At 41.7% G+C, this 26371-nt stretch overlaps 1 protein-coding gene across 3 annotated transcripts in view; it reads left to right on the top strand.

The window, feature by feature from the left end:
- Positions 1–26371, top strand: part of CACNA1I (calcium voltage-gated channel subunit alpha1 I) — a 566555-nt gene that overhangs the window by 420019 nt on the left and 120165 nt on the right. For all 3 annotated transcript variants that reach the window (XM_077277427.1, XM_077277430.1, XM_077277429.1), the window contains exons 26-27: positions 19995–20128; positions 25877–25947. In XM_077277427.1, the coding sequence (XP_077133542.1) occupies positions 19995–20128; positions 25877–25947 (205 nt within the window). The remainder of the gene's footprint in view (positions 1–19994; positions 20129–25876; positions 25948–26371) is intronic.

Raw genomic sequence — 26371 nt, forward strand, 5'->3', positions numbered from 1 at the left:
TCTCCATCGTCCTTATGGCTATTGCAGATGCCAACTGCAGGTTCCTTGCCGTGGACATCGGAGCATATGGAAGGTCCAACGATTCGCAAGTTCTTAAAAACTCTCCGATGGGTCGTTGCCTTTATGGAGAGAGCTACGATTTACCGCCAGCCAGACCACTGCCAGGAACAAATGACCCAGCCCTGGAATATGTTTTTGTAGGTGATGAAGCCTTTCAACTGTCGCCGCACCTACTGAAACCGTACAGTAGCCGGAACTTAAACCATACCAAGCGGGTCTTTAATTACCGGCTTACTAGAGCACGAAGAGTAGTAGAGTGTTCCTTTGGCATATTGACGGCGAAGTGGCGAGTTCTGCTGACGGCTATCAAGCTGAAAACAACAACTATAGACGAGGTAGTTAAAGCCTGTGTGGTGCTCCACAACTTTGTCCTTTCAAAGGATCCCGTTTCCTTGGATGATGAAGATTTGGAGACCACCTTGTGGGACTACCGCAGCAGCTCTGTTCGCTCTACAAGTTCAGTTACAAGGATGAGGGACCAGTTTGCCGATTATTTTGTCTCACCTGTCGGGCGGATCCCGTGGCAAGACATGATTGTGTAACCTGTTTCCCGTGTGTAACCTGTTTCCCATGTGTTTTGTTTATGTAAAAAATGTGTTTCTGCCCCCCCCCCCCAAAAAAAAGGCCAAAAAGCGTGGTTTTCTTGCTAGTAAAACCATTATGTTATACCTTTAACATGTCTGGTGTTTGTTTTTATTAAACCTTTTTTATTATATTACCTTAATAAATCCACACACACACAAAGAGTACAATAATAATCAGAATTTTATTTTAACTCTTTTTTTTTGTTTTTTTTGCCAAAAAAAGTTTTTTTTTATTTTCCAATTTTTTTTTTGTGGAAAACATTGCAAAATGTTTTTGACATAAACATTTTAAAACATTATTTACAAGTCTTCAAAGTTTTGGGTGGAGATATGAGAGGAGGAGGGGCAGGAAGGTTGGACCACGTCGATAGGTGGGGAAACCCTACTTGTTTGGGGTGCAGTGGAAGGGGGGGTTAAACCAAGAGGCTGACCAGAGGGGGGTGGTGTTGGGGTAGGGGGAAGAGAAAAGTTGAGTAAAGAAAACATTGGGGAAGTAATTTGGTCTGGGGGCCGGGATTGTTGTGGGGACTGGGTCGGGTATTGTGACTGAGTAGGGTAGTGGGACTGGGTTGGGTAATGGGGCTGGCGTGGGGTTTGGTAATGGTGCTGGTGTGGGGATTGGAGCTGGGTTTGGTAATGGTGCTGGTGTTGGTATTGGGGCTGGGTTTGGTAATGGGGGGTATGGTGTGGAAATGGGGCCTGGGGTGGAATTGGAGTGGAGGTGTGGGGAGGTGTGTGGGTAGATTCATTAATGGCCTGCAGTGCAGCATTATGGCAGGTATTCATTACCCGCATCTGTTGCTCAAAAGAAAGCTTCTCCATGCTCATGAGCATGGATTGAAAAAAAAGATTGGCCGGATCGGGACTTACAGCTGAATGCAGCCTATCCAAGCGACTGCTGGTTTCCTGGCTTGTTTCACTGATGCGTGACTGCACCATGTTGAAACCAGCAGTCACTTGCTCTCCCAAAATTTTGAAAGAGCCTTGGAAGGATGCATTCAGGTGTAAGAACTCAGGAGCATAGCTCCTTTCCTGACCCCTCTGTCGCTGCCGCCACGAACCTAATGGTGGTGTCGAGGTGGCAGGATCAGAGGGGTGGGGTAAAGGGAACGCTAACTGTTCAGCATCAGATGCGAGCAATGAAGCCTGCAATAATGCTCCACTGCTTGGGGCGGATGAAGTGGAGAGGACAGAGGGGTCAGAGGAGGGGACAGAGGGGTCAGAGGAGGGGACAGAGGTGTGGGGCCTACCGACGTGGCCCTCAGTGGCGGACTCAGGAGGGATCGCTCCAGAGGGCGCAGAGGAAGATGCAGGCGCCCAGTGGCTGGAGAAGGTGCTGTGAAAGAAAAAACAAAAGGAATTAATACATTGGAATGAAAAAGCCCTGACTGAAAGCAAACTAAGTAGACAGTTTAACATGGTTATTAGTGGGCTGTAGAATACTTACACTCTGCTCAGCATGGTTCGCCTCAGGAAGGAGAGGGCCGGGCCGTATTTGTATTTGCTCCTCTTCCTTCCTGCAGAGCCACTCGGGGCCTTCATCTCATCGTTGAATTCCCTCTTAAAGTGATCCCTCAGTGACCGCCACCGCTTCCTAACCTTTCCAACTGTGAAGACAAGAATCAATAGAAAAAACAAAAAATTGGTAAATGCAATACATTACAGTCATCTCAAAACATCACTGGAAAGTGAATACTTACCTAGTTTGCTCTGCTGCTGAGGATGAAGGCTCTCCCGCCTTGGAAACAGGTTGCGACACACTTCGTCCCAGAGCCGACGGGTTACACCGGTATCAGCATGCCTGCGGTCAGCCATGTTCCACAGCGGCTCCCGCTCGCGAACCTCATCGATGAGACAATCGATGTCAATGTCATCATCATCATCCTCTTCTGCGGGAGCACGCTGTGAAGCCTGTGTCAAAAAAAAAAAAGGAAAACAAACAAATTAGCACACTGAAATACTAAAGTACCAATAGAATCCCCCTCCCCCCAAAAAAAAACTCACTGATGGACGACCGCGGCGACGAGTCCGCCGACTCTGGGACTGTCTGGGAGAGCCTTCAGCGGCAGCAGCAGCAGCCTGAAATAAAGTACAAATTCTCAATTAAGGTAGGCAGGTGTTTAGAAATCTGTTTTGTGTATGGTGCAGTGTGATGTGCGAAGCAACTGTTTCACCACTACTTACACTTGGTTCCTCCTCCACTTGCATCTCTCCACCCATCTCGCCCCCTTCTGACAGCTCCTCATCTGATTCAGCTTCCTGTTGAAACATAATTTATGCATGTGGTTAGACATCAAAATGTAATTTTAAAAAGCGAAAAAAAATAAACCCATTTTTTGTGTTAACTTACCGATACACGCTGTTGCTGTGGAGGAGGGCTGTCAGAAGAGGACATTGTTTTGTGGTCCTGGTGGGCAGCGGCTGTGGTCCTGGTGGGCAGCGGCTGTGGTCCTGGTGGGCAGCGGCTGTGGTCCTGGTGTTTCTGTAAGTTAAAGAGACACTTGCAATCTGCTCGACACATTGAAGTAGCAGATTGGGGGTCTTCAAAACTTACTTCTAAAACTTCTTAGCTGTGGTCCTGGTGGGCAGCGGCTGTGGTCCTGGTGGGCAGCGGCTGTGGTCCTGGTGGGCAGTGGTTGTGGTCCTGGTGTTTCTGTAAGTTAAAGAGACACTTGCAATCTGCTCGACACATTGAAGTAGCAGATTGGGGGTCTTCAAAACTTACTTCTAAAACTTCTTAGCTGTGGTCCTGGTGGGCAGCGGCTGTGGTCCTGGTGGGCAGCGGCTGCGGTCCTGGTGGGCAGCGGCTGCGGTCCTGGTTTATCTGTTAATATGTATAATGGATCTATAGTTAGACCACCCCCTGAACTAGGTAATGTTCAACGATAAACACCCTACTAAAATGATGTCAGAAATGTTCATACAGGTGAACACCAAAAAACCCCCAAAAAGTTGCACGTTATACCAATCATTTCCATGTCCCAAAAAATAAAATTTTTAAATGTTAACACAATGAAAAAATATATTTGCCACATTTTATTTAAAAAAAAAAACCTCCCCCCCCCCCCCCAAAAAAGAAAAAAAAACTTTACAGGTTAACCTTTATTAAAAAAATGAGCCCTCAACCAACCCTGTATTGCATGTGTAACCATTGGTACATACACCAGTTTTAAATTTACCTTTATGAAATAATACTACGGACATTTTTTTAAAAAACATTTTATTATTATTTTTTTTTTTTCTCTCTTTTTTAAAAAATCACAATTAGGAGCTGACATGCTCTTTATTTTAAATACAAGTACTTCAAATGCAAATGGTTATAACTGTAATTAAAATAAAATCAACACTTTTATTAAATAGAAAAAACCCACACTCACACATTCAAACCACAAGCTGCACACCGCTAGACTTTTTTAAAAAACACATCAGATTGAAAAAAAAAAAAAACATTTAAACCACATGCTGCACAGACCACTATACAGTCAATACATCAGAAAAAGGCAAATAACCAATTACAGCATGGACAAATGCACATGCAATCAACAAGACGCACACAAAAAACATGCATGGTATGTGTCCACATTCCGGATCGCATCAGAATTTGGTCAGGATTTCCCATCAGTATTTGTAAGCCAAAACCAGGAGTGTAAAAATTAGGTAAAGTATAATACGAAAACAGGCACACTTTTGATTTTATCACCCACTCCTGATTTTGGCGTACAAATACTGATGGAAAATCCTGACCACATCCTGATGCAATCCTGCACATGGACACATACCCTCCCACATGAACAGGCATAAAATTGGCAAAGGCATAATAAGGTGCAGGCACATGATACAAAAGCACACAACCGTCCAAAAATACACACATACACATGCACGCACATAGCTTTATGCAAATACACATATGTACAACAAAGGCAGAAAGGTGAACCCAATCAGAAGACGCATACACACACACACACATACAAAAGGCTGACAATCCTTTGGCTGAAGCAGCAGGTCTTCACAGTGGCTGGAATCAGGCTGCATCTGGACTCTAGCATGGCACTGGCTGGTGCAGGACGATGGCAGGCCTCAGGTTCTCTTCAGGTTTTAAGCTCTTTCTGTAGTCAGTACCTCATATACACACACAAATGCACAGGCACACAGATGCACACAAAAATTGCAATACTCACACTGGCTCTATGGTGGCTGGAGTCCTGTGGCTGGAGTCCTATGGCTGGCTCCTGTGGCTGGCTCGGGTCTTGTGGCTGGCTGGGGTCCTGTGTCTGTCTCCTGTGGCTGGCTCTATGGTGGCTGGCTCCTGTGGCTGGCTGGGGTCCTGTTGCTGGCTGGGGTCTTGCTGGCAGGTTTCTCTCTTTTGTCTTCTTTCAGGCATATGTGGGGTTGAAGGCCCAGGCCAGGTTTATATAGATTTGGGGGTGTCTGACCAATTGGCAACAAAATACTTCTTCTGAGCATGCTCAGTGTAAAAAAAACGTATTGCAGCGCTGTATTGCGTCGTACGACGTGTCCCGACGCATCCGTCGCTCATAGGCTTCCATTGCAGCCAACGACGTATGCCGCAGGATGCGTCGCGACACGTTTTTTAGGCGGAGACAAAAAACGTTACAATCTACGTTTTTTTGAGACGACGTGTCGCCAAATTTCGACGCATCCGTCGTAAAACGTACACGACGTATGCCAATCCGTCGCCATACGTCGCCAATACAAGTCTATGGGAAAAAAACGCATCCAGCAAAAAGTTTTGCTGGATGCGTTTTTTCTGAAAAAAAGACGTTTTGAGACGTAATGCAGTTAACGCTAGTGTGAAAGTAGCCTAACAGCCTACTAATAACGCACACACAGGCGGGCTGCCCAGTGCTGCAAAATGCACACTGTGTGAACAGAGGCCACAGTTTACAGAGCCATCTGGGTCCAACTGCACCATGCAAGATAAAGTGCAAAAAAACATATCAAGGTATTAGTTAATATTGGGGCCACAATACATAAGCTGGCAACCCACGTCAAGGGTTCTTACATTTGCCAGTCCTAATGCTAAACATAAAACAAAGCTCACAGACACAAAAAGAGGACTTAAAAATCCTCCAAAAATTTGAAAAAAGTCACAGACAAAAAAAGCAGAGATGATTACCTGCTCAGGCCTCCAAACAAATGCACTGGCAGGGTGCAGCGGACCCTCACACAGCATGCATTTTGTAGCACTGGGCAGCCCGCCTGCATGTGCATTACTAATAGGCACATGCATTGCTTGTGTGAATAATGCCACATACAGTACAGACTATTATCTTTTAGCTTTTGTGCACAAATATACCAAACAGCCAACATTGGATTGAAAGTGGTTGTTTCATCGGTATTGTTGCACCTGTGTTTCTGCCATCATTAATCGGGTCCATTGCACCCTGCCAGCATTTGTTTTGGAGGCCTGAGCAGGTATTCATCTTTGCTTTTTTTCTCTGTGACTTTTTTCAAATTTATTGAGGATTTTTAAGTCCTCTTTTTGTGTCTGTGAGCTTTGACACTGCCTCACACTACCAGTAGTAACAAATACACTTTCCAAACTAAGACAAAATCGGTCAGGAGAAGAAGACAGTGATTGGCTGTGCTCACCACAAAATAATCCCTTTTGAGGGTTGTCTTGCCGTTCCTCTCCAGCGCTCCTGTTATCACTGTCATTTGCACCACAGCAAGTGAACTTGATTCACAATGGCTTATGTTTCCTAACTGGACAGATTGAGATCCCTGAAAAGTAATTGATTTGGATGTACTGTTTACAGTAATATGAAAGCGTTCCTTAGCGACTGGCAATATGCCTTTTAAAGGTGGCAATTATGGGTACTTATGCCTCAGCGACGCTTTTTAATGGTGCCGAGAAATAAGTGTATAGCGCCCTCCATGGTCGGAATTTCTCCGGGGTCTCGGCTACGTGGGGTAGCCGAGACCCCAGAGAACATGATTCTGGTCGGTTTTTACCTACCCCAGTGTTGCGGTCACCGTTATTAATGAAATAATGGTGACCGCAAAAAAAAGGGGGTCTCCAAACGCGACATGGTGCCACCATTGATTCCAGCCAATTTTGCGTACAAAAAGTCAAACAGTGCTCCCTCCATTCTGAGCCCTGCCATGCGCCCAAACAGTGGCTTTCCCCCACATATGGGGTTTCGCCCTACTCAGCAGAAATGCACAACAAATTTTGTTGTCAATTTTCTCCTGATACCCTTGTGAAAATATAAAAAAATTGGTTCCAAAGTAAATTTTTAGTGAAAAAAGTAAAATGTACATTTTTTCCTTCCACGTTGCTTTAATTCTCGTGAAGCACCTGAAGGGTTAATAAACTTCTTGAATGTGGTTTTGCGCACCTTCAGGGGTGCAGTTCTTAGAATGGTGTTACTTTTGGGTATTTTCTGTTATATCGAACCCCAAACTCGATTTTGTGCGACACCACTCTCTGATTTTAGGGTACAAAATTTAAAATTTTGAAAATTGCTAATTTTTTTTTTTTTTCAAAATTTCCGTTTTTTTCATAAATAAACACAAGTTGTATTGGAGAAATTTTACCACTAACATGAAGTACAATATGTCACGAAAAAACATTCTCAGAATCAGTGGGATACGTTGAAACATTCTAGAGCTATAACCTCATAAATTGACAGTGGTCAGAATTGTAAAAATTGGCTTGGTCATTAAGTACCAAATTGGCTCTGTCACTAGGATGTTAATTTTTGTGAGCAGTACATTTTGCTTAGGCTGAAGAGTCATAAAGCCCAATGCCTACAATGTAAATTAGCATAAAATAGCTTTGGAGTCAAAAAAGAACAAAACGCAGTGCAGCAACTGTTTTCTGTACTTTAAAACCTCCCTAAGCTCAGAAAAGGTGAAATGGTTTCTGTTACAAAGGAGAGATTTTAAGTCTTACACTCTGACGACAAAAGATTGGGGAATTGTGCGATTTCTTCCTGTGCCTTACTATCTAGTAATTGTCCTGGCATTTCCATTTTGATGTATGAGTCCTCCAGGCGCCCTTGTGCAGTTTACAGTGTTTAATCAGCTGTAAGGTTTGCAGCAAAACACTTTTCCTTTTTCATAACAGGGATTTTGTTACAGTTTATTGTGCGCTCATACAATGCTACACAAGAAAAATGAAATGTCTTTTATGTGCAATCTTAGAACTGTAGAATCGAAGTCAGGGAGGGCTGACCTGAAGGTCCAGGGGAATGGAGACTAAAGCAAATTTGTAGACACATCCAAAAATTAAATAGAAATAGGTAAGTCAAGGTAAGTTAAGGTGTTATCCTACCATGATTGTGTGCTAACCGAGTGTTTTCGGCATGCTCAAAAAATATGTTCGAGTCCCCACGCCTGTTGTTTTACATAACACATGGATCAATCGCCTTGAACAGTCGCGATGCATGCAGCCACAGGGACTCGAACATATTATTCGAGCATGCCAAAGATACTCGGTTAGCACACGGCATGCTCAGATAGCACTGTATCGGAGCACGCTCACTCATCACTATTAATTACTGATTTTCTAAAACAGCCAAAGAAAAAGCCCTTAAAAAATGAATCAACCTTAATTCTAAGACATATGTTAAAAGATCCGAGAAAAATCGAACAAATTATAACATTGGTATATGTATGTGATGACTTACTGCAGTAGGGTAAAAAAAGGGAGAAAAGGCAATATATGGTATCGCTCATAAAGACTGGTGATTTTCTCATCGGTGATGGTGAGGAGGTGTCCTGGAGTCAGCCGCTCCTGATTCATTAAGAGGTGCACGCCATCCGGAGCGTCTGACAAGTGGCACCTGCCTCCTTGCGCTTGGGCACAAATCTTACCCCAGTCATCAGCCCTAAATGTCTATGGAAATAAATACATATGTCAGATATTTAGACTGTCGGCTGAACGAACACTCCTGTGTAGGGGAAAGCAGGCCAAGCAATTAGCCTTACCAAAGTTTGGCCGATAGCTGTCATGCAGACGTTTGTGAATCTCAGTCCGATCATGGACCGTAATGCACAAACTAGCCAGCAGCCCTCTTGACCCCAGTATGACAGCTTCATATATCTCCATGAGGATGTTACACTCGGGTTGGGAAACCCACTGCCAGTCCGTGCTTTGCACTCCGCGATCGGACCAAGATCCATAGACGTCTACGTGAGCCCTGATGTGTATGGCGGCAATAAGAAATGAGTATCTTGTAAAGCACAAAAAGGGATTGCATTAATGCAATTATAACCGGGTTTGTATCCTTTATCTTGCCACAAACAGCCTTTCTTAGGTGACATAGATCAGAGTTGATAAGTAAGGTTAGAAGGTAATTTGCAGATAACCATGTTTGCAAACCCATTTGAAGTAATAACTCCATTGTTGCACTTGTTCAATCAGACAAGTCTGTATATTTCCATTTATTTACCTTATTGAGTTATATTATGGGATTATTTCGGACTCCAGAATGTCTTTTTGACTACTTTGTGGATCAATATTTGACCCAGCGCTGAACTTTTCTATATTTTCTATCGGAGCGATCCACTGCGCGGTGTCAGACGATGCAAACCTCTGTTGGAGTGCATTAGCGCATTTTATGTTTACAGCTTTTATCGGCAAATAACACTTTTTCTAAGTGGAAGATGATGGCTGTGTGACCTCTAGAGGTTTTCCCATCGCATTTTTATTTTTTCAAACTGATAATTAGTCTAAAAAATATATATTATTTTTATTGTAAGCTCAGACAGAAACAAAAACTTTTCTTATCTTTCAGATATTTGTTTTCTGCAGCTTTCTTTATCTTTTTACATTTTGTTTTTCTTCCCCTAGAAGTCTAGTAGTGTCAGAATCAGCAGTAGTAACATTAGATGTGGTATAGTGTAGTGCAGAGGTGTCAAACTGCATTCCTCGAGGGCCGCCAACAGGTCATGTTTTCAGGATTTCCTTAGCATTCCACAAGGTGCTGGAATCATTCTGTGAAGGTGATTAAATTATCAACTGTGCAATACAAGGAAATCCTGAAAACATGACCTGTTGGCGGCCCTCGAGGAATGCAGTTTGACACCTGTGGTGTAGTGCATGTACTGCCACCTGGAACTGCGCGTCCGCCCCAGGGGGCAGGTGGCAACAGCACCTCTTATTGAGGTTTCCCTAAGGTAATTGTACCTCATTATGTATATTGAGCACTATGCTTTGGACGGGTATGTTGATTATTGATAGCTGGGTGTCACCGTGGTTAGGTGGACATATATAGGTCAGAATCAATGTGTTACTTACATATTTGTGTGACACAATCATGATTATGATTGATCATCATGATTATGAGTAATGAGTTTATCTGTCCTCTCCTTCTTTCCCAGTTTTGGCAGTATGGTTTTAAATGATTTTTTTAAATAAAAATTGTATTTTTTGATATAGAAATATTAGCCTTGTGATCATGTTTTTTGTTTGGTTCTATGTAGTAATTGATGATAGGTTTTAATAATCCAGCTAGATACATGGTTAAAAATTTGAATTAATGGTATACCATGTTTTTCAGTCATACCTCTTGTGGTCGGACATTCCAGTCTCACTGCTCTAACTGTAAAGAACCCTTTCCTATTTAGCTGACGGAATCTCCATTTTTCCTCCCGTAACGAATGCTCCCTGGTCCTTACTATGGTCTTTGGAAAGAATAAGACATGTGCCAGTCCTTTGAACTGGCCACACATACATTTATACATGTAAATGAGATCTCCTCTGAGATGTCTTTTTTCTAAGCTAAACAGGCCTCACTTTTACAACCTCCCATCATTGGAGAGAACTTTCACCCCATCCAATGTGGAGACCAAAACTGTATCCCATATTCTAGATGTGGCCTCACCAGTGATTTATAAAGAGGCAACAGTACTTTGGGATCACAGCATTTTAGCTCTCTTTTTATACTCCCTAAAATCTTGTTGGCTTTTGCAGCTGCTGCTTGACATTGAGTGCTGCTGCTCAGCTTACTTGTAACCAGGATACCCAAGTCCTTCTCATGTTCTGTAGTCCCGAGTATTCTCCCATTCAATATATTTGCAGCAATAGGATTACTCTGGCTTAGGTGCATTACGTTACATTTTTCAACATTCAGTGCCAAGTGTTTGCCCATTCAGACATCTTATGTTTTGCAATATTGTAATGTCAAGGTCAGTTTTTAATATCCTTCATAGTTTTGTGTCATCAGCAAAGACTGACACTTTACTCTCAATCCCATCCACAAGGTCAATAATAAAGAGATTAAAAAGAATTAGTTCTAACATAGATCCTTGAAGTCCCGACTCCCCACTGCTCTCAGTACAGATCCTTGTTTTCCCCACTGCTGACATTATTTTATCTAAAGGCTTAGAGAGCGTACCATTTATGACAACTCTTTGTTTCCTGGCATTTAGCCAATTTCTTACCCATCTGCATATAGTTTCCCCCAGTCCTTGCTTCTATAGCTTCAGTATAAGGCTGTTATGTGGTACAATAGCAAATGCCTTTCTAAACTCCAGATAAATCACATGAGCCGCACTTACAGTGCCTCCTCATAGAAACCCAACATATCGGTTAGACAAGACTTATTCTTCATGAATCCATGCTGGTTGTCAGTTATTATGTCATCCTCTGCAATATATCTCTGCAGGTCATCTCTTATAATGGCCTCCAAAATTTTTCACACCATAATGTCAAACTTACCAAACAGTAGTGGCCGGGATCCAACTGCTTACCTTTCTTAAATATCAGTACCACGTCAGCCATCCTCCAATCTTGTGGCACCGAAATAAGAGTTTCTAAGAAGATGAGATACAGCAGACTGTCAGTTACTGAGCTCAACTCCTTCAGTACCCATGGATGAATGCCATCTGGCCCGGAGGCTTTGACAATATTTAATTTGAGGGGTGGCCCTATTTCCTCTTGTATTAAATTAGATATATTGGGTGGTGAAATTTGACTTCTGCCTCTCTGAATGATCCCTGGAAATGTTGTTCATTAGTGAATGTAATATATCTTATAAGAGAAATATGCTTATTTCTCCTTCTGGACTGAACTTGTGTTAGGTGTCGAGTTCCCACCTCTGCACAGTGGGAATCTCGAACCATCTCCGCTGCGGTCTCTCATTCTTCTCCAGTCGTAGTGGAGCCTGCTCAGCGGAGACGTCGGTCCCAGCATCTGGCTCAAGCTGATACTGTGCGACTGGTTACTGCTGCTCTTCGAGGCTCTGCCTTTATAGCCAGCACTGTTCAGCAGCGAGAAGGTCTTTCTGGGACTAAGTCCTGCTTTTCCCATACTGAGCATGCCCACGGGACGACCTCCCATTAGAGGTCGGGGGTCACATGCTCGGGTCCTGTTGCGGCTCCTATTGGACCATCTGGAAGGTCCCATAGCGCTGCCGCTATAAAAGGTTTGCATGGCCGCTCGGCCATGCGCTAGTGTATACTTGATAATGTGTGTGTGTAGATGTGTGACTGTCGCTCATTAATCATCCCCTTCCTAGTGTTGTTGACTGCTCACGAATGGTGGATGCTTGCTATATAGCACCCGACAGTGCTACCTGCATCTAACACATGATACAGCGTCTGATTGCAGTGACCACCAGTGCGGCGCCGTGCGCTAATAGAGCGCTTTCCTGGCCCAAGTCTGGGTGGTTAGTGGTGTCCAGCAGAGCGGCACTGCACGCACTCTTGTGCAATATATTATTATTTCTGTTTAACTCTGACACCCCAGTAGCGGTGTCGCGTGCAAGAGGTCTAGAGGAACTCTTTCCCTGAGTCTTGGGACAGAGTTCTGTGACTCCTTGCTTGCACTCTTTGTGTGGTACCGCAGCCCTGTGATGCAACAGGGTTCGCTTCCTTCATATCAGGTGAAGCTAACCCATGTGTGTATCCACATTATACCACCATATAGTCCATCATTACTCAGCAGCAGGTTCCATCTCTGCACGGTTGGACCCCGGGCTGCGAACGCACCTTATACCATCGTTCCGCTAGCCCTAACATCTTGTACTCCCAATTCATAGGTAAAATCGGTCAAATAGAAATTCAAATAAAGACAATTTTTTTCCCATTACTGAGATAAGAGTTGACAGATGGTGCTCTTAAAATTCTATGGAGGGGGAGGATCCAGAATCAGACAGACATTCTGCAGCAAGTTCTTTTAAAATGACAGTTACAGTTCTCCAAAGATCTTTAGAACACCAACTATCATGTCCCATCTCAGTAATGGGAAAATCTATAGTCTCTAAAGACATACTCCTCTTGAGGAGCTGTAAACTGAATTTATTTGGTCAGTATTTTACATCAGTATTTGTAAGCCAAAACCAGGAGTGGGTGATAAATGTAGAAGTGGTGACATGTTTCTATTATACTTTTCCTCTGATTGTCCCACTCCTGGTTTTGGCTTCCAAATACTGATGTAAAAAACTTAGCAAATACTGACCGTGTGAACGTGGCCTTATTCTTTATTGGATAAACATGCAATAGTCATACACCCTGTACTGCAAGCACCTTTCACCTAATTAATCACAATTATGGGGGACGTATTGTAGTCTTAACTATATACGAGGGAGATTACGATATCACCGAGCCATGAGAAATGGCGTCATAGACTGTTACATAAAATATAAATCCAGACTTTCGGCAAATTTTACTTACAATAATTGTTAGCAAGCTGTTCGCTGTTGATTATTACAAGAGATGTAGATCATTAGGGATTTTTTCAACGCATGGGCAGAATTATGTAACTTCTACAGTAATTACTTTCAAAATCCAATCAGGTACTTTTCATGATCGGGTAATCTCCTCGTCTTTACATATTTTATTGATATCATCATTAGGCTTTTATTGGCTTTATTGATGGTGCGTAGTGATTGCCTTCACTAACAAACTGAAACTCGGGAATCTAGAAGCAGACGTTGGACATAGAGTAATTAAGCTGGAATCATCATGGCTCCCGATCAGCGGGGTGTACGCTGGGTAGCGCAAGAGATTACTTTGCAGACTCCTTTAATGATGGCCCCAATCCTTGTAAATAGTGTAATTAGCTAAGGGGTATGCTTTGGAAATGCATGTTTGATGAGCTCAGCATGCTATATGTAAGGCTGGCCGAGGAGCTGTCCGGCCTGCTAAGCCTCATAAAAAAAATCAGGACAATCTGTGACATGACATTACACATTTTTCTCTACCTAGAGAGATAGTCAGCCAATTAAAAGATTGAATACAGTGTCCAGGTGGAAATATAGATCTGTTTTTGCCAGAGACAATTTTCTCTACCGTAAACTATTATGCACTTTTTACACATAATAGCTTTCTGTCTTGAGGGAAAAGGAAGAGATTTCTGGCTCATAGAGCGACATTGACATAAATTTTAATGTTCTCCTATTTAACGGCAAATTATCGTGATGTTTCAGGCTTATGTCCTATAATTTTTTGCTACATTTAATTCTACAAGGCAGTTTCCAAATTCTTTCCAAAAAAGCAATTTAAGGATTTTAAAGTGCACCATCCTTCTCTCGTACCCTCAGCTGTTTGTGCTCTAGATTTTCCGTCTTCTCGAGCATGAAATATCTGCAGAATATAAACCATTGTCAGCCAAATTGGTTGTTATAAAGCTCTTTATTTCTGCTATCTGGTCCTTTCCATCATTCTTTATCTGCTTACCCATGGGGTCATTTCCATTGTTCTTTATCTGGTCACCTATAAGGTATTTTCCATTGTTCTTTATCAGGTCACCTATAGGGTCCTTTCCATTGTTCTTTATCTGGTCACCTATAGGGTCATTTCCATCGTTCTTTATCTGGTCACCTACAGGGTTGTTTTCATCATTCTTTATCTGGTCACCTATAGGGTCCTTTCCATCATTCTTTATCTGGTCACCTATAGGGTCATTTTCATTGTTCTTTATCTGGTCACCTATAAGGTCCTTTCCATCTTTCTTTATATGCTCACATATAGGGTCCTTTCCATCTTTATATGCTCACCTATAGGGTCCTTTCCATGGTTTTTATCTGACCACCTATAGCGTCCTTTCCATTGTTCTTTCTTTGGTCACCTATAGGGTCCATTCCATCGTTCATTATCTGGTCACCTATAGGGTCATTTCCATCCTTCTTTATTTGGTCACCTATAGGGTGCTTTCCATCGTTCATTATCTGGTTTCTCATTATTAAAACCATGAGAGCGATCTATCAAGTTAAATGCACCAGAATTCTGGCACAATTTGCACTAAATAATAAAAATGTATCTTTTGTGAATTGCACCACATTTATGATGTGTTTTAGATTCCTTATGTTTCTTGTCCAACAACCTTTTATCTGGTCTTATAGAACTGAATGTCATCTGGTGGGATAGTTGTGTGGTTTAATGTGCAACACCGTGCACAAAAAAGTACCAGAGTTGTCGTGCACATTTCTGGCACAAAGTAAGGCCTCATTCAGATGTCAACATGCCCCAAGTGTCATCAGCTTTTCATCAAAGTGTCATCAGCGTTTGGTCAAAGTTTCATCAGGTTTTCTCTGACGAGAGTAAAGAAAAAGAGTTTCTCCAGCGTCTTCAATCTATCAGTCTGTGAAAAATGGACAGCACTCTGATGGCATCTGGGTGATGTTTGATTTTTTTTCTCAGACCCATAGAAATTCATTGCTATGTTTGAGCTGACACTCAGATCAATATCAGACATGTTTCTTTGATTTTGCACAGACCACTCAATCAGCAAAAAAACAAGTACATGTGAAGAGCCCTAGAGACTGTCATAGGTATGTATGCAATCAGTGAAAAACATGGAGAGCATTCGTACATGAAAAACTCAAAAAAGCTAGTGAAACACAGTCTGAGCATGGAACCGCAAGGCACGGACTGGACACGGCTCTTCCCACCTGAGAGTGACCTCTTCATATATTTCTATGAGGCTTTCACAATCAAGTCAGGAGACTGCTGCCAGTCCGTGTAATGTGGTCCATGCTCTGACAATGTTGCACAGATATCTTTTTGAGCCCTAAGAGATTAAAATTATGGTAAATGGTCTAAAATACTCCAGCATTAATTTTTTTGATGAATGTACATGGTCTAAAAAACAGGCAATATTGATCAATGCATCCCACTGTCTATACTAGGCTTTATTCACAGATTCATTGGCGCTTATGTTCATTGTTAAAGCCACCACTGTGTGCGAGATTCCCAACAGTGATCGCAGGACTCATTGACTTACAATGGTGTGCAAAAAGGTATAAAAGAAAAAAAAAAGAAATGATGCCTAATGTGTCGTATCCTCAGAAAGTTTATGAAGACAGGAAAGGGAATTTTGCGCACCAGGATAAGTTGTGCCGTCAGGCAGAACTCTCAAGGAAACAAATGATCACCAGTCGAACTGCTGCCCTGAACCCGCTTTGGCACGGTTGGCAGTCTAGTCCAGTAGAGAATTATTTGAGGAAAAAAATAAAAAATTTGGTTTTGCTGCAGGCATTTGTGCACAGTAACGGATTTTTATACCTTTTCTTATTACAGCGTTATTTTTTGTTATTTGTTTATTGATTTATTTTTATAGTGATTGTGTGTTATACGTTGTGTGTTTAGAAATAAATATATATTTGTGGAACATTCTCCTGGTTCCATCATTTTGTCTGGAACATCTCCAGCAGCAAGACCTTATTTTTTCTTTTTTTTTACTGCAATTATAATGGAGTCTGTCATAGTTTCTGTCATGGCGCTGCATGATGCGTTCATGTTGTCATTAAATGTTATGGAATTGCGGAGGCTCGGAATGAAATACATAGCCTTATAATTCTTGTGGAAAGCAGAAATTACAGACATTTCGGAATGGAACAAGTTGTCAGTTTATTGCTGAGTATGGCTGTCAATTCTATAAGTTGAAAACTTTTACCAAAGTGTAGGATGAACACGGGAGACGCTCAACATCAACCAGTGGAGGCAAAAGTGGCAAAAAGTGCTGGGCAGAAAATTTCACCTAATAATAACCATTAATTTTAGTCTGTAATTGAGCTGCACTTAAGAAGGTAGGATGGCAATAATGGCAGAAGAGAGCCCTTAAATGTCTTAAAAAAAGGTAAAAAAAAAAAAAGAAAAGTGTAACAAGAGTAATATAAACCCACCCTCCTCCATATCCTGACCACATTACAATCATTACTTAATGTATGTGATTGCATATAAAGGATACAAGCACTTACTTGGAATCTACCATCAGAATATTACCTAATGTTTAAATAAGTTGTTTGAGTTATATGCATTTTAAAAAATATTTTAGCAGTTATTTTTTAATCATATTAAATCTTTCTTAAAAACAAAATTAGTAATAATTATCCAATTTTCACAGTGACCAGTCATGTTATTTTTTTAGACTCATACTTCCTGTCCTTTTAGAAGGAGTTTTCAGCAAGCTCATTATCATCAGAGGCATGATTCCAATGACACATAACACCACTATACACAGCTGTTAACACAGGATCCTCCAATAATAATATAATAATAATTTTATTTCCATAGCGCCAATATATTCTGCAGCACTTTACATCTTAAAGGGGATTTGTACAGACAATAAAAGACATTACAGAATAACAATAATCACATAAATCAACAGATACCAAGAGGAATATAGACCCTGCTCGCAAGCTTACAATCTATGAGATTGTCTCAATAGGAGATGTCACAGCTGACCCTGCTCCTCCTCCCTTCACAATGATCTTTCCACAAGCTCATTAGATGTTTCAATGTAAAACATAATAAGGTCAGAGTCTGGTCATTGTAGCTATGGACATGTGTTGTTTCCTGAAACAGAAAGGTAATGCTTAGAATATCCCCAGTGGTCTGTGTGAACATTGCAATATTTCTAATTTGCATTTTTAATACTGATATTGATATGGGGAAAAACGCATTGCCAACAATGAAGAAAATGCATTTTACCCCTTCATGACTCAGGGTATTTTTGTTTTTCCGTTTTTGTTTTTCACTCCCCTCCTTCCAGGAGCCATAACTTTTATATTTTTCCTTCAATATGGCCATGTGAGGGCTTATTTTTGGGGACGAGTTGTACTTTTGAAAGACATCATTGGTTTCATGTCGTGTACTAGAAAACGGGAAAAAAATCCAAGTGCGGTGAAATTGCAAAAAAAGTGCACTCCCACACTATTTTTTTGTTTAGCTTTTTTGCTAGGTTCACTAAATGCTAAAACTGACCAGCCATTTTGATTTTCCAGGTCATTACGAGTTCATAGACACCAAACATGTCTAGGTTCTTTTTTATATAAATGGTAAAAAAAAAATCCAAACTTTGCTTAAAAGAAAAAACAAAAAATGGTGCCATTTTCCAAGACCCGTAGCGTCTCCAATTTTTGTGATCTTGGGTTGGATGAGGGTTTATTTTTTGAGTGCCGAGCTGACGTTTTTAATGATAGCACATTGGTGCAGATACGTTCTTTTGATCGGCCGTTATTGCATTTTAATGCAATGTCACGGTGACCAACAAAGTAATTCTGGCGTTTCGAATTTTTTTATCGCTACACCGTTTAGCGATCAGGTTAATGCTTTTTTATATTGATAGATTGGGCGATTCTGAACACGGTGATACCAAATATGTGTATATTTGATTTTTTTTATTGTTTTATTTTGAATGGGGTGAAAGGGGGGTGATTTAAACTTCTATATTTTTTTATTTTTGTCATATTTTTTAAAACATTTTTTTTTACTTTTGCCATGCTTCAATAGCCTCCATGGGAGGCTAGAAGCTGGCATAGTCTGATCGGCTCTGCTACATAGCAGCGAAGCTCAGATCTCTCCTATGTAGTAGAATTGCTGAATTGCTATGAGCGCCAATCACAGGGTGGCGCTCATAGCAATCCGGCATCAACAACCATAGAGGTCTCAAGGAGACCTCTGGTTGTGATGCCGACGCAACGCTGACCCCGTTCAAGTGATGGGGTCGGCGATGCGCTCATTTCCGGCCCGATGGCCGGAAGCAGTAGTTAGATGCCGCTGTCAGAGTTTAACAGCGGCATTTAACTAGTTAATAGCAGCGGGTGAATCACGATTGCACCCGCCGCTATTGCGGGCACATGTCAGCTGTTCAAAACAGCTGACATGTCCTGGCTTTGGTGCAGGCTCACCGCCGGAGCCCACATCAAAGCGAGAGTTCTGACCTCGGATGTACTATCCTGTCCGAGGTCAGAAAGGGGTTTTAAAGGGGTTGTCCCACAAAGTTCATTTTAATCAACAGATCTTGGAATAATATTCCAATATTCCAGTAGACTTGCATTGTCACATTGCCAACTTTGATCCGACACTGATAACTATCAGAAATTATTCAGATTTTTTCTGTGGACCTTTCACCGCCCCACAGAATCTTATAAGTACAATTGCTATCCATAAAAACCACTGATAGCACTTGGAAAAATCGGTCATGTGCATGAGCCCTAAAAGAACAATTAGAACTAATTAGACAATTTCCAGACTTTCTCATTCCAGCAAAAAGCAGTATACAGGACATGGTTTGGTGAAGAGGAAAAAATAGACAACCAAATGTACGGACACTGTTCTTTGTTGCAGACATCCCGGAGAGGTTTATGAGAAGCCTGAGGAAATCACTACGAAAATAATTCCAGCAGAACAACTTGTCGACAAAAATTTAATGTGGAATTGTCACCAGATTTTACAATTGGATCTACAAAAAATAAATAGATATTCTAGACTTGATGACCTGATGTACTTACTCCAAGAATCCATAACAGAAAGGCAGTGTAATCTTCAAATTTAAATGAGTTTAGCTGGACTCATAAAAGCTTCATTTTAATAATAGGCAGGCATAGATTTCACAAAAGAGTATGCTGACATTCTGATATGGATTTTCAAAGTAAGTACACTGGCTTCACCAAGTCTGAAAGATCTATAAAAAATGTAGGCATCTTGTATTTTGAAATTTGCTTTCAAAAAGTTAATTTATTTCAGTTCTTCAATACAAAAAGTGAAACTCATATGTTATATAGAGTCATTACAGAGTGATCTATTTCAAGTGTTTATTTCTGTTAATGTTGATGATTATGGCTTACAGCCAATGAAAACCCAAACTCCTTCAGGGCTTATGCATACGGTTGTTCTACTCTTCTGTTTTAATAGAGCTCATGTTGAAGACCAGGAGCCATTTATTGTACCTCTATATGCCTTGGATTACATACAGCGGTTTTCTTATTTGGATATGTATTCTTTATACTTCATTTGTACAGAATAATTCTGCCTTAAAAGCTTTTATCTCTATAAATATGGAATCTAATAAGACCTAGATAGCATTGCATGTAAACTGTGATTCTATGAAAGAAAATGTATGGCTGTTTCAAGGATGTTTTTTTTCCTATGCAGGTGGAACCAGTTGGATCTAGCCATCGTGCTCCTATCTGTAATGGGAATCACTTTGGAAGAAATTGAAATTAATGCTGCTTTGCCTATCAATCCCACTATTATCCGTATCATGAGAGTATTACGCATCACTAGAGGTAATAAAATAAAGCAAAAAAAAAGACAAAATGATAAATAAATACTTAAAAAAATATTTATTTTATGAAATAACCAAATAATAGTATGGCAATGATAATATAATATAATACCCTTTAATAAAGTGGGCAGAGTGTCCAGTATTTCTCACCTCAATATGGCACAGTGCCTCCACCCAAATCTTGCTGGTAGCTCTAGTGGAATGTAGGAGGGTCCTCCTCTTCTGCCAGGGGTCAACTTCGAAAACTCATGTCCAAGCTTGGTACACACTAACAAGGGAGGAGAGTGAGAGTGAAACATTTAACAGGCTTATAGCAGGATTAATGGCAAAAAATGCAGAAGGAATAGCAAGGAACAGCAAAACAAATGATACCATGTAACTGCAGAGGGAATATTATTTTCTTCAAGGTACATAATGTGCTTTACAGTGGACCTGGATGTTAAGGATAACACTTTGCCTTTAAGTGACAGCAGACACACTCCTAACTAATCACATTTAACATACAAATGGCTACAGCAATACAAATAATGCAGTCCAACATAGGGGCCTGTTTGCTGTGGATGTTGGCACACTTACAGGAGCCGTTGGTGCACTTAATAACTCAATGAAAGCAAAATCCCTCTTATTGTAGGTAGATGAAAAAAATCATAAGGCTCTGCCATTCTTACCCAGAATTATTGGTGCCAGTGTGTGTCCGGTAGGCCCCAATAAACATAAAAACACACAAAATTAAAATCCAGAAGCAGAAGATCAAAACGGACCCGACATATTAGATCTATAAAAAAGGAGCAAAACTCAGCTGTTCGTTAAGTCCATGTGGGGACATAGTGCCCAACACAGCTATCCATCAGGATTCCAATTGTGCAAGTTTTTTCTTCAGGTCACCACCTCTTATGCCACCCCTAACATGATCTATCCCAAAGACTTTAAGTTCTTTAGGATTGCATCCATGATGCTGCCTAAAGTGTCTAGGTATAGACTTAAGAGATGCAATGTCAGTTGCTTCTTTGGCCGCCAAAATGTCCCTGATGTGTTCCCGGGTCCTGACTCTCAGCTCTCGTGAGGTCAGTCCGACATATGACAGGCCACATGTACATTTTGCCATGTAGACCACAAATGTGGTACTACAGGAGATGTAATCTGTAATTTTGAACACTTTTTTGTCATCGGCGGATGTGAATGTCAATGTCCTCACATGATTACGACAAGCCAGACAGTCCCCACAAGGGAAGAAGCCCCACTTTCTTATTCCAGTACCAAACATAGGAGGAGTTTTGGTGACGTAGTGGCTTTTGACCAAAATATCTCTCAGGTTTTTCGATCTCCTAGCTGTCATAAGAGGTTCATCTGAGAGATATTTGGCCAAAGTGGGTTCTGTTTTTAGAATGGGCCAGTGTCTCCTCAAGATGTTCCTCATTCTGCCCCACTGATGGTTGAATGTGGATATATATCTGATTTTCTCGTCCCCCTTCTTTTTCATTTTGGGTGGTTGTGATAAGAGATCACATCTCTTCTGATTTTTGGCCCGAGCATAACCACGTTTTATGCTCCTGTTACTATACCCACGTAACCGGAATCTCTCCCCAAGGTCCACAGATTGTCTCGCGAATGCCTCCTCAGTAGAGCATATCCTCCTCATCCTCAAGAACTGCCCTATGGGAATGGCTCTAATAGTGGAGCCATTATGGGACGAGGAGGCATGGAGGAGTGCATTGACTGAGGTTTCCTTCCAGAATACGTCTGTTCCTATGGAGCCATCAGTTTGAATCTGCAGCATGATGTCAAGAAAATAAATATTTGTTTTACTAAAATTATACGTGAGCCTGATGTTCAGGCTGTTGCGGTTCAAATCCTGCATAAACTGATGAAGGTGTTCCACCGGCCCTTGCCAAATAAACAAAATATCATCAATGTACCGATACCACCCCAGTACTTGGGGGGCGGAGTGTGCGCCACCGAACAAAGTCCTCTCCCAATATCCCAAGAATAAATTAGCATACGAAGGCGCACACGCCGCCCCCATCGCGGTCCCGCGACTATGGAGGTAGTATCGGTCCTTGAATGTAAAACAATTGTGTGTCAGGATGAACCGCAAAAGCCTCAACACTAGGCCCACCACATCAGAATCAATGCTGCTCGATTCCAGAAAAAAAAAATATAAAAGTATCCCTGAAAACTAAAAAATATCAGCGTGACGTCTCTGACGCCAAGAACAACAGAGTGTATAGGTGGAGGAGTAACCAAATTAATAGGAGATCAACCTCAAGAGCCAGATCCGTTTAATTTTCGTCAATGTCATCTATTGACGAGAAAAGGGAAGAAAAGGGAGGCGTAGGTCCAGAAAGGAATGATACTCATAAAGATCGGTGGCAGAAAGTAACCAGATATGGTAATAAAAGAAAAACTCCCATATCCCCTCAGAAAGACAAGAGACCAAAGAACGCCACACTTGAGGTAATAAATTTATCAAAACATACTCTTACAGAGACTCAATGTGAGGTTCTGGGTCTCGGTCTTTCATTTTCCCCATGCAATAATTATGATTACTTTACAGCACTGAAGGATTTGAATTTATTTTCACGAAAACTTGTTTTGAAAAAACTTCATTCCTGATCTTCTTCTGAGGGGACTTTGGTTTCTGAACAAGAGATTATCGCCATTCTGGAAGAGTTGGAATACGAATCTGCTAACCCTCCCACAGGTATACCTCCTCCATCAATTTTTGCCAAGTCGGCCACGTTCCCCTCTCTATCATTATGCCCTCAGGTGGAAATATTCACCAAACTAGTAGCTGCTGACCTAAAAACCATTAATAATAAGAACAAGAAAGATAATCTTACACGGAGTCAGAGAATAGCATTGAAGGAAATACGTGACATGCAGGATGTGGTTATAAAACCATCAGATAAAGGGGGGAACGTGGTTGTTTGGCCGACTGATAAATATGAAAAAGAGGCATTTAAACAGCTACGTAACAAGGAGACCTATACGTTACTTCCTAATAACCCTCTACCTAAATTTATGAGAGAACTGATGGATATTCTGGAGGAATCTCTATACCATGGAACCATCACTAAAAAAACATTTGATGGTTTAGTAGTGGAATGCCTACTATGCCCACGTTCTACCTCCTCCCCAAGGTCCACAAGGATTCTGTGAATCCCCCAGGACGTCCGATTGTTTCTGGCATAGGAGGACTTTGTGACCCAGTATGTAAATATATAGACTACTACTTGAGGTCACAGGTAGAGACCTTGCCCTCCTACGTCAGGGATACGACGGACGTCCTGAGGAGACTGGATGGTCTTTCCTTGGAGCCGGACATGTTATTGGTTACGGCAGATATTGAAACACTCTATACCTCCATCCATCATGATGATGGGATGGAGGCTGCTACCTTTTTTCTGGAATCGAGCAGCATTGATTCTGATGTGGTGGGCCTGGTGTTGAGGCTTTTGCGGTTCATCCTGACACACAATTGTTTTACATTCAAGGACCGATACTACCTCCAGAGTCGCGGGACCGCGATGGGGGCGGCGTGTGCGCCTTCGTATGCTAATTTATGCTTGGGATATTGGGAGAGGACTTTGTTCGGTGGCGCACACTCCGCCCCCCAAGTACTGGGGTGGTATCGGTACATTGATGATATTTTGTTTATTTGGCAAGGGCCGGTGGAACACCTTCATCAGTTTATGCAGGATTTGAACCGCAACAGCCTGAACATCAGGCTCACGTATAATTTTAGTAAAACGAATATTTCTTTTCTTGACATCATGCTGCAGATTCAAACTGACGGCTCCATAGGAACAGACGTATTCCGGAAGGAAACCTCAGTCAATGCACTCCTCCATGCCTCCTCGTCCCATAATGGCTCCACTATTAGAGCCATTCCCATAGGGCAGTTCTTGAGGATGAGGAGGATATGCTCTACTGAGGAGGCATTCGCGAGACAATCTGTGGACCTTGGGGAAAGATTCCGGTTACGTGGGTATAGTAACAGGAGCATAAAACGTGGTTATGCTCGGGCCAAAAATCAGAAGAGATGTGATCTCTTATCACAACCACCCAAAATGAAAAAGAAGGGGGACGAGAAAATCAGATATATATCCACATTCAACCATCAGTGGGGCAGAATGAGGAACATCTTGAGGAGACACTGGCCCATTCTAAAAACAGAACCCACTTTGGCCAAATATCTCTCAGATGAACCTCTTATGACAGCTAGGAGATCGAAAAACCTGAGAGATATTTTGGTCAAAAGCCACTACGTCACCAAAACTCCTCCTATGTTTGGTACTGGAATAAGAAAGTGGGGCTTCTTCCCTTGTGGGGACTGTCTGGCTTGTCGTAATCATGTGAGGACATTGACATTCACATCCGCCGATGACAAAAAAGTGTTCAAAATTACAGATTACATCTCCTGTAGTACCACATTTGTGGTCTACATGGCAAAATGTACATGTGGCCTGTCATATGTCGGACTGACCTCACGAGAGCTGAGAGTCAGGACCCGGGAACACATCAGGGACATTTTGGCGGCCAAAGAAGCAACTGACATTGCATCTCTTAAGTCTATACCTAGACACTTTAGGCAGCATCATGGATGCAATCCTAAAGAACTTAAAGTCTTTGGGATAGATCATGTTAGGGGTGGCATAAGAGGTGGTGACCTGAAGAAAAAACTTGCACAATTGGAATCCTGATGGATAGCTGTGTTGGGCACTATGTCCCCACATGGACTTAACGAACAGCTGAGTTTTGCTCCTTTTTTATAGATCTAATATGTCGGGTCCGTTTTGATCTTCTGCTTCTGGATTTTAATTTTGTGTGTTTTTATGTTTATTGGGGCCTACCGGACACACACTGGCACCAATAATTCTGGGTAAGAATGGCAGAGCCTTATGATTTTTTTCATCTACCTCTGACCGTATAAGCAATGACTGATATGGCGGTACTGGGTACATGTACGTTCCCTCTGCACTATGCACTTTAATGTTCAATTCAGGATCAAAGGATCGATTAGCAAGTCCCGTACTGTTTTCAGGCTCCTGCCTTTCTTATGCCCTAGGTGTTACTTGCAGTGGGTGTCTGCCGCACATGAACTATACGTGTACTTTGTATGTGACGTTTTCTGTTTTATAATTCATGTGATATGAATATAATCAATAAAAGTTGTTATGCTTTTTAGCTTATTATGCCTTATTTGGGTTTATTTATACTCCGGTTTTTTTCTGTAGGATATATATAGTATTGGAGTCTGACCCTGTAATCCTTTGTCCATTATAGGGTGTGTCCCTATTAGTAGTTTGTATTGACATGCATCAGTGGTATCTGTATCTAAAAGAGGGATTAATGTCTATTATAGCAGATTCAGACATCGATACAAACCAGTCTGAAATCAGACCACCAAGCATGGACTGGCCATGGCTCTCCTTACTCGACCGTGACATCTTCATATATTTCTATGAAGTTTTCATGCTCGGGTTGAGAGAGCGCCGACCAGTCCATGCATTGCGGTCTGATCTCAGACCGTTATGTAGAAATGTCTGAATGCGTCCTTACTGTGAAACTTTGTTGGCTCCCAGCTGCAGCAGTCTCTGTACACCATGTTCCCCCTACAATGGATACAATAAGAACGTCAGTATGTTAGAAGTCAATATCCTATTAACTAATGATGATGGCAAATTATAAGATACAATACTGTTTCTTTTCTGGTGACACTTTGTTCTCAATTGTCTCCAATATACAGTGTTAAAGCTGCTAAAAATGGCAACTGGAATGAGGGCATTACTGGACACCGTGGTTCAGGCTCTGCCGCAGGTAATGTTAAGGTCTAACTACTCTACGTTGTATAATTAATTTTGTTTTATGGTCAGTGCAACTGAAGATTTTACAATGATGAATCATACAGTGGGAGCAAGGGTGTACATAGAAATCATGGGCCCCCATAACAAAAATCCTAATTGCCCCCCAAGAATTAGTAAGTTTGCTCTTATTGGAGCCCCTTAGTATTCCACAAGCTATGATACCCATTTCATGGCCCCCAGAAAGTATGGTGCTAACATATGTGCCCCCAAACACAATAAGATACCCTCATAGTGACTTCCTCTCCAGTACTCTCCACGCGCACAGCATGTTGACCCTACAGTACACCCGCCCACAGTATGATGCTCTCACAGTGACTCTAACACAGTATGATGGTCCCCATAGTCCTTAGCACAGTATGAGGGCCCGCACACATCCC

Source organism: Ranitomeya variabilis, chromosome 8 (assembly GCF_051348905.1).
Source record: "Ranitomeya variabilis isolate aRanVar5 chromosome 8, aRanVar5.hap1, whole genome shotgun sequence".
In the NCBI taxonomy this organism is placed as follows: domain Eukaryota; kingdom Metazoa; phylum Chordata; class Amphibia; order Anura; family Dendrobatidae; genus Ranitomeya; species Ranitomeya variabilis.